General features: G+C 40.3%; 1 protein-coding gene across 6 annotated transcripts in view; it reads left to right on the forward strand.

The window, feature by feature from the left end:
* The window catches only part of FYB2 (FYN binding protein 2), a 107,685-nt gene that overhangs the window by 19,395 nt on the left and 70,101 nt on the right, over nt 1–18,189 (forward strand). Inside the window, exons 1-2 of one of the 6 annotated variants that reach the window (XM_045857450.1) lie at nt 1,601–1,715; nt 12,002–12,102. The exons of 3 other annotated variants lie outside the window; for them this stretch is intronic. In XM_045857450.1, the coding sequence (XP_045713406.1) occupies nt 12,094–12,102 (9 nt within the window). In that variant the 5' untranslated portion in view covers nt 1,601–1,715; nt 12,002–12,093. Of the gene's footprint in view, nt 1–1,585; nt 1,831–12,001; nt 12,103–18,189 lie in introns of those variants that run through there. 2 more of the 6 variants (XM_045857442.1, XM_045857468.1) reach the window with 2 other exon arrangements.

Genomic DNA, 18,189 nt, shown 5'->3' on the forward strand with positions numbered 1-18,189 from the left:
CAATTCTTCACTTCACTGTATGTTCACTGAGCCCACACATAGACTTTGGATAGGTGATTGTTTACATAAGTGCCTTAACTACGCATGGGTCAAATGTTTTGAATTGCTCTATTTAGCTGGCCCAGCTATCAGCTGAAGATAAAGTGATATAAAGATGAAGTCTTTACAGTAGAAAAAGGTTGAGTTTGGTGGGAGAGACAGATCAGAAAACAACTAAGTTACATCATGATGAGCACGGAGACTGAAGTATGCAGCGGGAGGCACTTGATCCCATAGAAGTCAGGGGTTTGGGGGCCACAGTGCTGTGAATGAGTCCAGGTCACCTAGGGTGTCATTCTCCTGCTCACAACCTGTACAAGCTTCCCAATGTCTACTGAATAAAATTGCAATACCCTAGCTTGGACTCTGAGTTCTTGCATGCTCCTGCTCCAACAGAAAATTCCAGCTCTCACACAGCTCTTTTGCAAAGTAGGAGCTACCAGGGGTGCATTCCAGGTACAAATAGAGAAGAGGGAGAAAGGTTAACCACGGTTAGAATCCTAGACACACATGTAACCGGAAAAAAGCAGTGTTCATGCTGCCTGTCATCTACCAGACCCAATAAGCAGAGACAGGGATTGAATCTTTATGGGCAATTCATTCAGATAGTTGGTTATGGGTTTGTACCCTAACAGACCATCTTAATTTCCATTTTAAAGTGGCCCTTTTCATAAGGAGAACAAAATGTAGGTAAGGGGTTTGGAATTCAGGGAAAAGTTAATAGGATTGAAAAACTGCAGTATTCTCACCCTGGGCGGTGGTCTTTAGCTGTGTCCTGGGCAGTGGGCATTTCACCCTGGAGCATAGTAGCTCAGATACCACCTTGATTGCTTGCAGTCCTCCCGGGCACAAAGGTGAAACTGCTTGTGATCTCCTGGAGTCAGGGTGGGTGGCACCTTCAGTTCCTGGAACAACAGCTTTTACATGCATTGATTACAAAGCTTATTAGCTATTACTTAAACTAAAATTTTCCAACTTTCGCACCCCCCATCACATGTACTTTTACCTAGGTACAAGTACATATGAAGTGGGAGGGAGGCAAGCATGTTGGTTTATCATCCATGAGAGTTGATGTATCTGGGTGTATGGAGAAATGAAGACGGCATGGGATAGTAGACAGGGAAGAAGCATTGAGACCCAGGAGTTAATTTGATGGGGCCAAATATTTGCTGGAGTTGGGTTAACAGATTAGGCAAGTAAAGTGTGTGAGATAGGAGGTGGTGATCCAAGAGCAGGATCTTTGAAACTGATCAGCTGGAGAGGGTCCAGTTACTGGTAATGACAAAGCCTACACTGTGTCCTTGGACATTTGTGGCTGAGGTAGGGTGGAAGACAAGATCATCAGAAATGAACCAGGGTTAGCAGGGTTGTCTATATGGCTTCTAAGTTTCTCACTGTCACGGGAGTGGTCGTGGAGGGAGAGGAGTGTGGCAAGTGCTAAAGTTCTCAATCAATAAAGAGGAGTGACCAGGAACGTGGCAGATGCCTGTGGGAGGAGCTGGGAGTTGAGTTTGCAGTCCTTGTTTGTAGGAGTTGGTATTTCTGAGGAAGGAGAAATGATGTGGACATAACAATGAGGAGCGAAGAGAACATTTTTCCCACCTCCCGGCCCAGGAGTGAAGAGTGTGGAAGAAAACAGCTGCATCTGGGGAAGCTGTGTCTTCATGGAGAGACAAGTATGAGTCAGAGCAAAGAGGCAAAGGGCATGTTCATGGAAGAGATTGAGGGCATGAGGAGTTTTGCTAACCCCTGGTTGTGAGTTCCACATTGTTCAGTGGAAGGGTTGTGGAGGTGAGGGAAGGGTAAGAAATGGGCTTCAAATGGGCATGTTAGAGAGACCTGTGGGAGATGAGGACTGGTGTTAGCAGGCTGGCATGGCTTTCTGACGACAACCCAGTGAACAGAGATGAAACATGCTGGTCTGTTCTTTCAGGGGAGGAGTCACTGGCTAACTGTTGCCCACAAGTAAGGGTTGGAGGCTTAGGCAATTTTAATCCGTGATTTGGGGGTTGCTGTGAGGGAGACATGATGGTCTTACTAGAACATCACAGGGCTCTGTGGGCTACCTTTAAATCAGCAGTGGGCAGTGTCAAGGCTGTGGGAGGGGGGCTTTTACAGGGGGCATGGTGAGTTTTAGACACCTCCCTTTCAGACTGCTGCCTGCAGGGTTGCAGCTAGAGGAGGCGCAGTCTTACCAAGGGCACCAATCAGCGGCCAGACACTTGCTTAGTGGCTTTGTATGCACTTAACTGAAATCTCACGAAAGCCCCATGTGGGGGGCATTCCTAACCCGATTTATAGTTGCAGCGAGATTTAGTAGCTTGCTCAAGTTCACACCTCTAGCAGAGTTGGGATTGTTGCCCTTACCTAACATTAAGGCTGGAAAACAGTACTGATTTGACCTGATGGGTAATGGGGTGTGCAGTTATTGATTCTTACTCCTTTATGATGTAAGCTTTTAACCTTTCTATCCTGTGTCTGTTCAGAGGACAGGTGGGAAGGTTTCAAACGGCACTTCTATGCTCTGTTGTTCTTACCTTTTCCTGGGGGCTTCAGAATTAATCTCCAGTTCCAGGAACATGACTGTTTTGCCATTACTATGGCTCTTGGACCAGTGGAGGTTGGATCGAAGCCCTTTTATTCCTTAAGGATGACTCAGATGCCTTTTTTAATGGCCTTTTATTTCTTTCCGTCTTAGGTAGGATTTGACAACTATTACTGCCTCTCTTCTTGGGCTCATAATTTCTTGGCTTCTGCTGCCATCTCTGTGCTTCGGATGTTGAGCTTGCATTTTTCTTAAGGCCCCTGTGTTTGTTGACCAGGAGAGGAATGTTTTATGTGGCCATTGTCTCTCCCTCACAGAAGGCACTATTCAGCAATTTGCAGAAAATAAAAAATGAGTTGACTTTTCTTTTTAAATCAAGTAATCTGCCTCACAATAGTATCTTTTCCTTTTGGAATATGTGCATATTTTTCTGATGAGACTGTCAACTCCTGAGTCAGGGCTGCTTCACTGTGTGCCTGTAGCCCCTGCTCCTGCCACTAGGAGTGTGGTGTGCTGTGTGCAGTCAGAGGTGTGAGCCCAGGGAGCTGTGACCTGGCACAGGGTCACCAAGCAACCTGCCACATCAGGGTAAACTCTGGAGAGGGTGGAGCAGCTGTCTGGACTGTATTTTCTAAAATAGAAATCAGGACATGTGATTTGACTCAGAATTTATGCTCATTTGCAGATCCATTTTGAAAGGGTCTAACACTAAATTGTGTTTTATCTGGTTCTGCATTTTCTTACCACCTTTTAAATTACATTAAATCAGGACTACCTTGAAAATCCAAAATGCATAGTCACATTAATAGTATAATTTGTTAAAAATCTAAAAATACCCTGATTATATTAGATCCAGTGTTTTGCTCATCTCAGAATAAATAACCAAAAGCCTGAGAAAGTATTTTAAAAGCAAATGTAAATTGGTTTCCTAAGATTTTTGTTAGTTTAAAAAGTGTGATGAGAGGTACATTTTTGACATAACTTCTAAAGTATGACATATATATAATTGGTTATGAAATGTCTGTGAAATAGAGTTAAATTTATAAGTAAGGTATATTAGCAGAATAGTTAAGATCAGTCCTAGAGACAAAGAGACTAGGATTTCAACTCATGTACCACTTTCTCATGGGGTAAACTGAGAGAGTTACTCAGCCTCTGGGGCAGTAGCAATACCAGCCTTAGAGGGCTATTGTGAGCACTAAGATACACAGAATGGTTGCTACTAAGGATGATGAAGATGAGGGAGAAAAACCAGAAAGTGATTAATTCTCTGAAACTAGCTAAGGGGGAAAAACTTCCCAAGAAGGTAGTATTATAGTATTGATGCTCATTTGATCAAATATTAGCTTATTTCTAAAAATGGTCATGCCAAAAATTTCTAGATCCAGCAACAAATAAGGGGTTTCAGGAGTCCAGAGCAGGGGTCTGGACCCCTGACGCATGAGTTTGAAGGCCAGGTTTGACCATTCCAGGCTGTGACTGGGGCCAACTTTCTTAGGCTCTGTCTCAATGCCTTACTCCATATCCTGGTTTAGATCTTAGAAAAACACTGGGTTAGACAAAAGACTTAAATAAAGTAAGTGTTTAGAATAGTGCCTGGCAAGATATGGAAGCAGCCCAAGTGTCCATCAGTAGATGAGTGGATAAAACAACTATGGGATATTTACACAATGGAATACTACTTGGCCATAAAAAAGAAAAAAAATTATCCTTGCAACAGTGTGGATGGACCTGCAATTCTGAGTGAAATAAGCCAGTCAGGGAAAGACAAGTGCCATATGATTTCACTCAAATGTGGAATCTAGTGAGCAACTTGAACCAACAAGCAAAGTAGAGACAGACTCAAGAGAGCAGGATGACTGCTAAGGGGCAGGGAGGGTAGCGGATGGAGGGATGGAGCAAAAAGGTAAAAGGAGTCATGGACATAAACAGCAGTATGGTTATTGCAGAAGGAAGGACATGTAAGGGGGTTAAATGGTAATACACAAAAAAAGACACAATAAAATAATTGTGCCTGGCACATGGTAATGTCATATAAGGCATTTACATGTCAAAGACATGCAACACCTGCTTTTGTTATTATTACTATTACCATTGTTCTTTAGGTTTCCTAAAATAAATTCTAAATGAGAGGCCTCTGTTTGATGCAGTCCTTTCGCCTACTAAGGTTAAATGCAGTCTTGTAAATATAATAATGCTGCATTTAAAGAACTGGAATTCAGACTTGTAGCTGTTTTACAAACTGGTCTCCCTGTTTTTCTGAAATAGCAATGTCTTTGTTTTCTTGGCTGCTTGCTACCTTCTTGGTTAATTTCCATATCAAAGAGATAAACCTCTTCTGTTTAGAGGACGCACTATCTTTTATCTTAGGTTGTTTCCACAATTTCTCTGGCATCAGCCTGACCTTTGCTTCCCCATGCTGCCCAGTCCAGGTCAGAAGTGCCAAGGCTACCTTCCAGGGCTGTTTGAGAGTTATCTTCTGTCGTTATAACAATTAGATAATTTGTTTCTGTGTGCACTCTAAGATACCCTTAAGGAAAAAAAATGAAATTCTGTCACTACAGTTCATGGATTATGTGGACCTGCTCATTTTCCTAAATGTTCCTGCACTGCTTCGTTCATCAAACATTTTGTAAGCCCAGGTGCTCATCCTGGAAGTAGGGGGATACTCGTGACGCTGTCCCTTTCTTGAAGGGATGCTGAAAGACTTGTATATCAAGGGTTCACTCATTCACCAAATTCTAATTGAACACCCACTATGGGCCAAATATGCTTCTGGGCGCTGGCCCTGCAGCAGTGAGCAAATCCTGACCCAAGTGCCTGTCCTCAAGGATAATGGCATTGCAGGAAAAGGAGGCACCATGACCCATTGTTTCCATGGTTTTGTTAATAGGTCATTTGTCAGGTGTTTTCAACGTAATTCCTGCTGAACTTCAAGTTGTACTTTGATTTCATTGTTATATAATCACTTTTTGTAAGACCTTTCCGATCAGTCCCTTGGACCAGTCCCTTACGGGGGGATGGGTGAGAAACCCACCAGGGTAAACCTGAAGTACTAGATATACCAAATATGGGTATTTAGCCATAAACCCAACGATTACTTTGGTTTTTATTTTAACAAAAGTAAAAGCCCACCGAGTAAAAACATTTCTATTAAAAGAATAGCAAGAAGGAATAAGCAGAAACACAAAGTTACTTAGTCAACATCCTAACATTGGCTGCAAGACCACTAGGATAGTCTTAACAGTTTTTGAGGTGATCCTCCCTTTTTTTAAATCCTCATTTTGCGTTGTGCTTATTGATTTTATTTTTTTTGAATTTTTGACTTATTTTTTTTACTTTTAGTTTTTTCTTGCTTATTGATTTTAGAGAGAGGTGAAGGGAGGGAGAGAAAGAGAGAGGGAAACATTGATGTGAGGGAGAAACATCAATTGGGTGCCCCTCATATGCGCCTTGACCGGGGACTGAACCCACAACCTAGGCATGTTCCCTGACTGGGAATCAAACCCATGACCTTTTGGTTTATGGGGCGACTCTCCAACCAAATGAGCCACACTGGCCAGGGCTGATCTGCCCTTTTTAAAGGAAAAACATGAATCTGTAAGTCAACACCTTTTAACTTAGCAGCATAAGGAATTGTCAACAAAACCTGATCTGGCACTTTCCTTCTGAGCTGCAGAGAATCTTGGATGAGGTGTCTGTTCCCATGTACATAGCCTCCGGGTTGGAGATCATGGTGTTTCAGTTCATAAGTCTGTCTATATTTATTATTATTGAAGGACCTCTGCAAGCTTGGTGTTGTTGTTCAAATCTATGTAAGAGTTTTATATTATATTATACCTCCTTTTAATAATATTGAATCTTTCTGACAGGAAATCCATTTCATAGGTCTCTCAGTAATTATCTCAAATGGAGACAAGTTATGTTGTCCGAAAGGAGCAGAACATAAATTCATTAGTATAATTGGTAGAGCCTTTAGCCAGGATATATTAATATTCTCAGTAAATTGTGCCAGTTGAGATTTTATTATTGCATTTGTCCTTTCCACCAGCCCAAAAGACTGGGGATGGTAGGCACAATGAAAATGCTGCAATATCAGCCAACTTCCACAGACATGCTTCAGTATTTCTCCTGTAAAATGAGTTCCCCTGTCACTGTGTAGTTCTGGTGGTGGGGGGTGGGGCTAAAAGTATTGTTGCTCCTGCTTGAGTTCTTGCTTTTCTACATGGGAAAGCTTCAACCCAATGAAAAAAAACATGCAAATCATTACTAACACATTTTGGTATCCAGAAATTTGAGGTAATTGAATAAAATCAAGTTGTCATACCTCAAAAGGACTGGAAGGTAAGGGAAAATGTTCCATTGAACTATGTCAAAGCTTTCTGGGATTATGTTTGTGATGAAGAAGACATTTCTTATGTGTGATTGAGGCAATTTTGGGAAGGGGTTTCAGAAATACAGATGGGCCCTAACAATGATTGGTCAGTGCCATAATGAGTTGACTCATGAAGAGAGTAAGTTAAAACTCTTTCTTGAATTGCTGCTGGTAAAACTAGTTTCTTCTGTGGTCCACACCACCAACCCAATTGTTTATGGTTGTTAAAGCCAACTTCCATTCATTTCTACCTGCCATCCCTCTTTAGTTAAGGAAACTTGTTGCTGTCTTTTTGTATCAACACTAGGTTCAGTTTGGAAGACACTAAAGCTGTGGCTTTGGCATTTGCATCACAGCAGTTTTGCAGCTTGATCTGCCCTTGCATTTCCTTTTGCTAATTTTGAATCATCTTTCATGTGTCCAGGAATCTTTATAATTACTAAACCTTTTGGGGATCCAATTTTACCAAAGTGCTATTTTTTATTGGTTTTACAGATGAGTTTATAAAAAACCTTCCATTTCCACAGCATTCCAACATCCTGAGCAAGCCCAAAGGCATATCTGCTGCTTGTATCAATAGTTGGTTGTTTCATGCTTTGCTACTGTATTTACAAGCTCTGGTAAGAAGGACTACTTCAGCTTGTTGAGCATACTCAGCCCGTGGGAGTAACTGAGCTTTAGTGACCTTAACCTTAGAGGTGATTGTTATCCAGCCTGATAATGTCCCAAAGATTTAAGATATGAACTGTTTGTGAAACAGATGATTTCAGTGTTTTCCAAAGGTTCTTCCTTTAAGTCAACTCAAGATTAAGGGTTGGTCTGCGAGTGAATTACAGTCATGATGAGATTATCAGCCCAGGGTTCCAAGGTTGCCGAATGCAGATGGTGCATTTAGAAATAGTAATGTGACTGAGCAGACGGGCCCGTCCATGTGGTGAGTGGACAACGAGCAGTGCCTTGGTGAATGACCCAACAAACAGTATCAGAAGGAACAGGTTTTTATTTACAATATTCCAACCCTGGGGGGACTCAGGGCACTTATGCTCAGAGCCCTCCTTTCCCATGAGAACCAGCACTTCCCTTGCTTTCCAAAAGGCTATTAACCAAAAGTCCCTAAAGTTCCCCATTTCCTTATCTTTAGCCAGCTTCACACACAGTTCTACATTCTCCCTGGAAGGTGCCAGAGTCACCATCCTCACACAGCAGCTCTCTCCTTCAGGATCTGAGGTACATGGTCAGCAGCCTCTGTGTTGGAGTCCAGAAACACACGTGCCATGGTGCACTGGATCGTGGCAATATCCAGGAAAGGCACAAGTCAGAAGAGTCCAGATAAAGTCCAGGTTGGCATGGCAGCAGGTCAGCATCTCACAAGGCAGAGTCCTAGGTGGCTCCAGAGTCAGCTAGAGCAGGCACAATCAAAGGAGCATGCCTGTTTTCTTACTAGCCCATGGCAGACCAGCTCCTGCAACCTGCGTGGCACCTATCTCATTACTGGCAGTGTAGCTCTTCTATACCCTCCATCACCGCTCTACTCCTCACTCCTGGTTCTTCTGCACCCTTTCAAACCGCATGGCTGGATCACCTCGAGGCTGCCCCCCTTAGTTCAAACCTGACCCAGAGCCTCCCGTGTGTCCTCATCTTCGAGTCCTCCCAGAATGAGCCACATTTGCCAGTTTCCCGTATAGTTTACATTCTCTTGGCTTCCATCCCCAGTCAGGACAAGAGTGACTCGGTGATCCAGGGGGACCAACACCCTGGCTACATCATAAGTCAGGATGTATCCTGAAAGTCACGCCCACCTCACCCTGAGCCAGTAGCAAAGCGATTAAACTAAGTAGCAAGTAGCTATAGATTTGCAAAGTATCTCTACTGTCCCCATCCCCCAACCCATGGGCTGTGGGGGTTTTCCCCTATTTTCCCAGGCACCCCTTGCCCTATAACCCATCACAATAGGGGTACTAGAGACCCCCCATTTGTACAGTTTCAGTTCTCCAAAGAAGGAAATTGGGAAGGTGGCTGAGCTTTAGCACAGAATAAGTTGCTAGAGCAGCAGTGGAAATATCATAGGGAAAGATTTCAATTTCTCCTAACGAATTAGTAGTTAACAAAGGAAATATCCCCCTTTTATCCTTGAAGCAGCCTTATTCCATTTTAAGTGCTGCTGGTATTAAGATTGTTATTTTTCCTATAGCCATTTGAGCTTACAACATTTTTTTCCAGTGACTAGTTTGGTTTTTTGGGTTTTTGTTTTTGTAATAATTGCAAATTTTAGTTTTTCAGTTACTGTTAGAGAACCCTTTTGGATTTTTCAAATCTGATGGCATTTTTATTACAATTGTAAACTCATGAGTTGCACTGCTTTAATTTCATAATCCAGAACCTGATTAATTTTCCTTTTATCAATTTTCCTCTATTGTTTTAGATAATTGACTAACCACATTAAATAAATCATAAGTACCTAGAGAGGTCCAGTTAAGTTGGTTTCTTTTCACTAGAGTATTAAGTTCATCTTCTAATCCATTTAAAAATTTAGTATTAAAAAGAAAAGAGGTCTCTTTCCTCTTTTTTGACATTCTCAATACCTGAAAACTGTAAGAATGTCTTTTCTAAATGACTAGAGTAATAAAAAAAAACAGTTTCATCTGGTCTTTGAACACATTAGTATTCTTTGGAAAAACTTGGGGTATTTTATCATACAGTTCTTTACCCAAATTTGGACCTGTGGTTTTATCTGCTGCATGCCATTTGGAACGATCTGCTGAAAGCTCTCTTCAGTTAGCTAAATCCATACATTTCTTTGCATTGCCTTCTACCTACATGTGGATTAACTGATATACACCTGAATTACCAGGTTCACAGTTTCAGACAATTAACCAAATCCATTGGCAGACCTAGAAGGATCGTCGGCAGGATTTGGGAAGTCTTTCACAGTGCCTCCTAGCTCTGCTGTTGTCTGTGGGTGGTAGGGTATTATAGTGTGCCACCTCTGTGCGCTTTTGCTTTAAAGTGAGCCTCTGCAGTTACAGCATGTGATCAATTTTTCCCTCATTATGAAAGGGAAGTTAACAGGACTTCATTTTACATATTCCCTTTCTTTGCTCTTTCCTGAAACTGTATTTATTTCCTGGTACCACTTTAACACACCACCATCAATTTGTGCAGCTTAAAGCAGTACAAAGATAATATCTTCCAGTTCCAGAAGACGGAAGTCTAGAATCAAGGTGTGTGCTGAGGGCATTCTTTCCAGAGGTTTTAGGGGAGAATTCATTTCCTGGCTTTTTCTCGGTTCTGGAGCCTACCTACATTCCTTGGCTCATGGCCTCTTTCTCAGTCTTCATGTGGGATCTTCAACCCCCATCTCCCTCATCCCCACTTCTGTTGTTACATCTCCTTCTCTGACTCTCCTGCTTCCCTCTTACAAAGACCCTTGTGATTGCATTGGAAAATCTTTCACTCTGATGATCCTTAACTTGATCACATCTGCAAAGTCCTTTTTGACATTCACAGGATTCAGGGATTAGCCATAACTCCTTATGAGGTGGAACACAATTATTTTCCCAGATAAGGAAAAATATACAGTGAGGTTACATAAGTAGCTCAGGGTCATAAAGCTAATAAACGGCAGAATTGGAATTTGACCTTAGGCAACTTGACTTGAGGGTTCACACTCTTAAGCTCTGTGCTCACTAATAACTCCCAATCTAAATTTCTAAACCTCACAACACTTGTGTAAATAACTACCTGTTAGGTGGATGGTACCCCTAAGAAGGCAACTCATATATTCCAAACTGGGCTCATCATCTTTCCCCAGCTTTTATCTCCAGTCTTCAGTCTTAGGTTCAGGAACCAACATCCTTTTACCCAATGTAGAAACCTGGGTATCATCCTGGGGTCCTCCCTTCCCTTTCCTTTGGGCCAGTTCAAGGACCTACTTGAACTACTCGCTGCATATTTTTTCGTCTGTCACCTTCTTTCCACTCCTACCAACCCTGCCCAACTCCAGCCTCTCATCATTTCTACTTGACGATTGCAGCAACATTCTAATTGGTTTCTTGTCTTTAATCAGCATGAACTGTAAATCTAATCATGACATAGTCCTGTGTAAAACTCATCAGTAGCTTCCCATCCTCTTAAAAGATTAAGCTCAATTACTTCAAGGAGATTTGATTTTGACCTTCTTCTCCAGTCTTACACCCTTAATGTTGGGGTTCCAGTTGGATGGAATTGATCTTTCCGTATATGCCACGCTGTTTCACATGCCGTGTCTTGTCTTTCCATGCTCTTTTTCTGTCAGAACTTGTCTTCCAAACTGTTCTTTGCTTGACTGCCTGTTTTATGTGAGGAATCATCTCTAGGAAGCCTTGTGTGTGCTCCCCACCCCCACCCCCCACATCATGGCCTCTTCTCTATGCTCACACAGCTGACTCTGTGTCATGATTTGGTAACTTTGTGTATCGTGTTAAAATGATCAGTCTATGTCTGCCTCTGTCATTCTGCCAAGCTCTAAAAGGCCATGGACTGTTTTGTGTGTATGCCTTTTTTTAATAGAAGTATAAGTGACATACATTATATTAGTTTTAGGTATACACATAATGGTATGATAATTGTGTGCATTTTGAAATAATCATCACAATAAGTCTAGTAACTCCACGATCATGCATAGTTACAATTTTCCTTTTCTAAGATTTACTCTTAGCTTAGCAATAGGGGAGTGGGAGGAGGATAGAGGGGAAAAGGAATGGAGAATAAGTAGCATAGATGGTAGGTAGAAAATAGACAGGGGGAGGGCAAGAATAGTATGGGAAATGTAGAAGCTAAAGAACTTATGATACATGGACATGAACTAAAGGGGGGGAATGTGGGTGGGAGAGGGTGTGCAGGGTAGAGGGGAATGAAGGGGGGAAATGGGACAACAGTATTAGCATAATCAGTAAAATATATTAAAAAAAGATTTACTCTTAGCAACTTTCAAATATGCACTTAATTATTATAAACTATAGTCACCATGATGAACATTCCATTCCATGACCTATTTATCTTAGAACTGGAAAATTGTACCTTTTGACTGCCTTCAACCATTTTACTTAGCCCCTGTCACACACCTCTGGAAGCCACCAATCTCTTCTCTGTATTTATGAGCTTGGTAAGTTTTTGTTTTGTTTTGTTTTAGATTCCACATATGAATGAGATTATACAGTATTTATCTTTCTATTTTTGACATATTTCACTTAGCATAATGCCCTCAAGTTCCATCCATATTGTCACAAATGGTAAGATTTTATTCTTTTTATGGCTGAATAATATTCCATGATTATATAATATAATGCATATATATATAATATAATGCATATATATAACATTTTCTTAATCCATTCATTCATTGATGGATACATCAGTTGTTCCTGTATCTCAGCTATTATAAATAATGCTACAATGAACATGGAGGTGAATCTACCTTTCTGAGTTAGAGTTTTGTTTTCTTCAGGTAAATACTCATAAGTGGAATTGCTAGATCATATGGTAGTTCTCTTCTTAATTTTTTCAGGAACCTGTGTATTGTTGTCCATGGTGCTTGTACCAATTTAGGTTTCTACCAACAATGAAATTTAATTTAGTTCCCACCAAAAGTTTCCTTTTTTCCACATTCTCTCCAACACTTGTTATCTCTTGTCTTTTTGATAACAGCTATTCTATAATGGGGTACAGAGAAAAGGGTCCCCAAAGCATAGCAGAAATTCCCCACAGCCCATGGTTGGGGGATGGAGGAAGCACATGATATGTCTTAAGATACTTTGCATTACAAATCGCAAGTTGAAAGCTGCGCTATTGCCCTGGGCAAAAGGCCTAGGTGACTTTCAGAATGTTTAGTGGCTCCTGATGGAGTGGGGTGGGAGGGGGACTTCTATTTTGCCGGTATGAGAGGCAGAGAGGCAGAGGCCTCCATGTCACAGGGTATGTACTCTTGCCCTAACTAAAGATGGCAGCCAAAAGAAGGTAAAAGGATATGGGGTAACTGGCAGGAGTAGCTCATTATAGGAAACACTGGATATGAGGTCGTAGAGGAAGCTCCAGGTCAGCATTTAAAGTAAGGGAAGGCAGAGAGAAGAAGGCTGGTCTGCCATGGGGTAGTAAGGAAGCAGCAAGCAGCAGTGCTAGTCTGTAGTGAGAAAGGAGCTACTTCTGCTTCTCTGAGGATTCATCCATGCTGCATGGAATAAGGGAGGAGCTACATCTACTCCTCTGAGCTGGTTGCTATCAGGGCTGAGACAATGGGTAGCAGCCATGTGAGAGGGAACCATGAGAAAAGAATCATGGTGATTTGGCCATGAGGTCTGGTGTGTAAGGAGGTACCTGCCATACAGTTTGTAATAAAGAGATGCCACATGGTTTTGGATTAATAGCTAGAGAAAGAAAGAGGAGACCTGCTGGGAAACCTGCCTGGAGAACATGGCTCATGTTTTCCTGGGCTATTTCAGAAGGCGGAGGACAATGTACCCCAGATCCTGAAGGAGAGAGCTGCTGGGAGAGGATGGGTGATTCTGAAACCCATGAGTCTGCCTTCTAGAGGGAATGGAGAGCTGTTTGCACAGCTGGCTTAAGAACAGATAAGGATATGGGGAAATTTGGGGCATATTTTTGTCTTATAGCCTGATGGAGAGTAAAGGAGGTGCTGAGTCTCATAGGAGAACAGGGCTTTAAGCAGGAGTGCTCTCAATGACCATCCCCCACTCCCCATGGTGGAAATCCTGTAAATAAAAATCTGTTTCCCTCAACACTAATTGTTGGGTCATGCATCAAAACAACATGTGCATGAGCCCTGGTTCACTTGGTTACAATTCTAATAGGTTTGAGGCGATATGTCATTGTGGTTTTGATTTGCATTTCCCTGATGACTGGCAATGTTAAGTACCTTTTCGTGTACCTGTTGGTCATTAGTATGTCTTCTTTGGGAAAATATCTATTTAAATATTCTACCCATTGTTAAATTAAATTGTTTAGTTTTTTGCTATTGAGTTGTATGAGTTTTTACAATATATATTCTGGATAGTAACCCCTTATCAGATACATGATTTGCAAATACCCTCTCCAATTCTGTAGGTTACCTTTTCATTTTGTTGGTGGTTTTATTTGATGTTCAGAAGATTTTTAAGTTTGGTGTAGTCTCATTTGTTTATTTTTTTTCTTTTGTTGCCTTTAATTTTGGAGTCAGATCCAAAAAATCATTGCCAAGAATGATGTCAAGGAACTTACCACGTATGTTTTCTTCTAGGAGTTTTATGATTTCAGGTCTTATATTCAAGTCTTTAAGTTGATTTTGAGTTGATTTTTGTGTATTGTGTAAGACATAAGTCCATTTTCATTCTTTTCCATGTGGCTGTCCAGTTATCCCAACATCGTTTATGGAAGCGACTGTCCTTTCCCTCATTGTTCATTCTTGGCTCCTTTGCCACAAATTAAAATAGTTTTAAATCAGGGAGTGTGATACCTTTAGCTGTTTTTCTTTCTCAAGATTTATTTATTTTTTCTATTTGGAGCCTTGTGTGGCTCCACACAATTTGAAAAATATTGTTCTTTATATTTCTGTGAAAAATACCATTGCAATTTTGATACAGATTGCATTGAATGTGTAGATTGCTTTAGATAATTTGGATATTTTAACAAAGTTAATTCTTCTAATCCATAAACACAGAATATCTTTCCATTTTTTATGTTGTCTTCCATTTCTTCCATCACTGTCTTATAATTTTCAGGTACAAGTCTTCCACCTCCTTGGTTAAGTTTATTATTAGGTATTTTATTCTTTCTGATGCAGTTGTCAATTCGATTATATTCTTAATTTCTCTTTCTGATAGTTTTTTATTAGTGTATAAAAACACAACAGATTTTTGTATGTTAACTTTATATCCTGCAACTTTCCTGAATTTGTTTATTAGTCCTAACCATTTTTGGTGGAATCCTTGGGGCTTTTCTATATGTTATATTATATCATCTGTAAATAAGGACAGTTTTATTTCTTTCTTTCCAACTCAGATGCATTTTATTTATTTTTATTGCTTTGTCATTCTGGCTAGGACTTCCTATATGTATTTAATAAAACTAGTGAAAGTAGGCATTCTTGTTGTGTCCCTTGTCTTAGAGAAAGTTCTCAGTTTTTCTCCAATATGTATGATGTTACCCATGGGTTTGTTATATATATGGCCTTTATTACATTGAAGTGTGTTCCTTCCATATTCACTTTGTTGAGAGTTTTTTAAAAAATGGGTGATACATTTTGTTAAATGATTTTCTACATCTGTTGAGATAATCATATGATTTTATTCTTCATTTTGTTAATGTGTATCACCTTGATTGACTTGTGGATGTTGAATCAAACTTGCATCCTTGGCATAAATCCTACTTGATTATGGTGTATGATCTTTTAATGTATTGTTGAATTTGGTTTAATAATATTTTGTTGAGGATTTTTGCACCTATGCCCATCAAGGTTATTGGCCTATAATTTTCTTTTCTTGTGGCATTCTTATCTGGTTTTGGTGTCAGAGTTTGAGGAATGTCTTATTCGTCTTTGTAACCCCAATGCCTGGCACAGAATAGGAAACTAGTGAAGATTTTAAGGCGACAAGTTCAATTTTGGACAAGCAGAAGTTTGCTAGTTCAAGATATTGGAAGAAAGATGGGAATTTTAGGCAGAGGAAATAGCCCATACAAAGGTACAGAGACATGAAAGAGCAAAATCAGTATGGGAAAGTGTAGGTAATGCAGGAAGGCCAGAAGGAAGCAAGCATGCCTGTGATGTGCCCAATGTGGTATCAGAAAATTAACAGAGTTGGGATTAGGAAGGGCCTTATATGCTTAGCAAAAAATTTCAGCTGTATTTGAAAATATTGAGGAAGGATTTTAAACTGTGAAGTACATGATGAGATCTGTGTTTTTAGTCAGATTTGTCTAACAGCTAGGTAAATGGTGGATTAGAGGGGCCCAGAGTAAAAGCAGAGAGACCAGGAGGAAGTCATTTTAATAAGTAAAAAGGATTTGAAGGCAGTGGCATTTGAATGAAGAAGGTCCAGGCTCATAGGCTTCTTAAGACTGAAGATCTGTAGGATGTGGTTACTGACTACCAATGGGCCCAAAGGAATGGAACATGCTTTTAACTGGAATTCCCCTTCAGCCACCTACCAACCCATCTTCACTCAATTTGCTTCATATTCTTAACACTGACCTCCCATTAATGGATGATAAATAATAAACAATAGGACTCATCACATCTATTTCTCATTTAAAGGAAAATAAAATCTAAATGCTAAAGCTGGATGAGGCTTGGTGATCACCTAGACCAACTCTTGATTTGATAAATGAACGCTGAAAAAAAAAAGACTCTTCTATGGTAATTATGAAAATCAGTGACTGGGTACAGGGTCACCCTTGATTGAATCACCTGTTTAATTCTCCACATAGTACTTGTCTCTAATATTTTCTTGTGTATTTGTGTATTTTCTGCCTACCCTGGTATTAGAATATAATATTAAAGAGTAGAGTCCTGCCCTAACCTGTGGCTCAGCTGGTTGGTTGTCGTCCTTCACACCAAAGGTCCCTGGCTTGATTCATGGTGGGGCATGTGCCTGGGTTGCAGGTTTGGTCCCTGGTTGGGGAGCATATGAGAGAAAACTGATTGATGTTTCTCTCTAACTTGGATGTTTCTCTCCCTTTCTTTCTCCCTCCCTTCCCCTCTCTCTAAAAATAAATAAATAACAAATAAAGTGGAGTTCTTGACTGTCTAAAACAATCTTTTATCCATGTAGTAAACACTTAATGAATATTTGTTTAAAAATAGAATGAGCCAAGTATAATTAAGTTTGCCTCCTCTAAAACCAATGACTTTTATACAGGACCTTGGCTTGGAGGCAATCAATTCATAATTCTATTTCCTGCCAGAATTTTTTCTAATCACCCATACAGAGACTAAAATTTACTGAGCAATAACATTGTAGTGCATGTGGCTTCAGATGGTAAAGAGCTAAAAATAATCATCATTATATTCCTTTTAAAATATGAACCACTGACCACCTCATATTTATTAGGATAGTTACTATTAAAAAAAAAACTAGCAAAACAAAACAAGTGTTGCAAGGATGTAAAACCATTGGAACCAATGTTCTAGTTAGGAATGTAAAATGGTGCTGTTACCATGGAAAACACTATGATGGTTTTTCAAAAAATTAACAGTGGTCCATTCATTTACTGATGGGCACCTAGGTTGCTTCCAACACTTGGCTATGGTACATTTACACAATGGAATTCTATGCAGCAGAAAGAAAGAAGGAGCTCCTACCCTTTGTGACAGCATGGATGCAACTGGAAAGCATTATGCTAAGTGAAATAAGCCAGGCAGTGAAGGACAAATACCATATGATCTCACCTTTGACAGGAACCTAAACAACAAAACAAAGAAACAAGCAAAATATAACCAAAGACACTGAAATAAATAACAGACTGACAGAGTTCAGAGGGGAGGGGAGAGGGAATATCAGGGGAATTTCAGGGGAAAAGGGGAAGGGTTTACAGGAATGAGTATAAGGACACATGGATAAAAACTAGGGGTGGGTGGAAATGGGAGGGAGGAGGAGAGGGTTGGATGGGTGGGTTGGGATGGGAGTAAAAGATAGAAAATTGTACTGCAACAACAATTTAAATAAAATTTTAAAAAAGATATAGAAAAAAATTAACAATGGAATAATCCAGCAATTGCACTTGTCAGTATACACCCAAAAGAATTGAAAGCAGGGTTTCAAAGAGATGTTCTGTGCATCCATGTTCACAGCTGTGTTATCCACAACTGAAGGTGGAAGCAACCCAAGCATTCATCAATGTATGAATGGATAAACAAAAGGTAGTATACACATGCTGTGAATGTTATTCAACCTTGAAAAAGAAGGAAATGTTGCAATACACTCTAACATGGATGTACCTGAAGGACAATATGCTAAGTAAAATAAGTTGGTCACAAAAGACAAGCACATATGATTCCATTTACATGAAGCATTTGGAGTAGTTAAGTTTACAGACAGAAAGTAGAATGGTTGTTGCCAGGGGCTGGGGGAGGGGGAACAGGGAGTTGTTACTTAGAGCTCCAGCTTTGCAAGGTGAAGAGAGTTCTGGACATTCACAGCCATGAAATTCATTTAACACTACTGAATAGATTAAGGTAGTACATTTTAAGCTATGTGTATTT

This window comes from Phyllostomus hastatus, unplaced genomic scaffold (assembly GCF_019186645.2).
Source record: "Phyllostomus hastatus isolate PE091 unplaced genomic scaffold, TTU_PhHast_1.1 phas_contig_147, whole genome shotgun sequence".
NCBI lineage: Eukaryota > Metazoa > Chordata > Mammalia > Chiroptera > Phyllostomidae > Phyllostomus > Phyllostomus hastatus.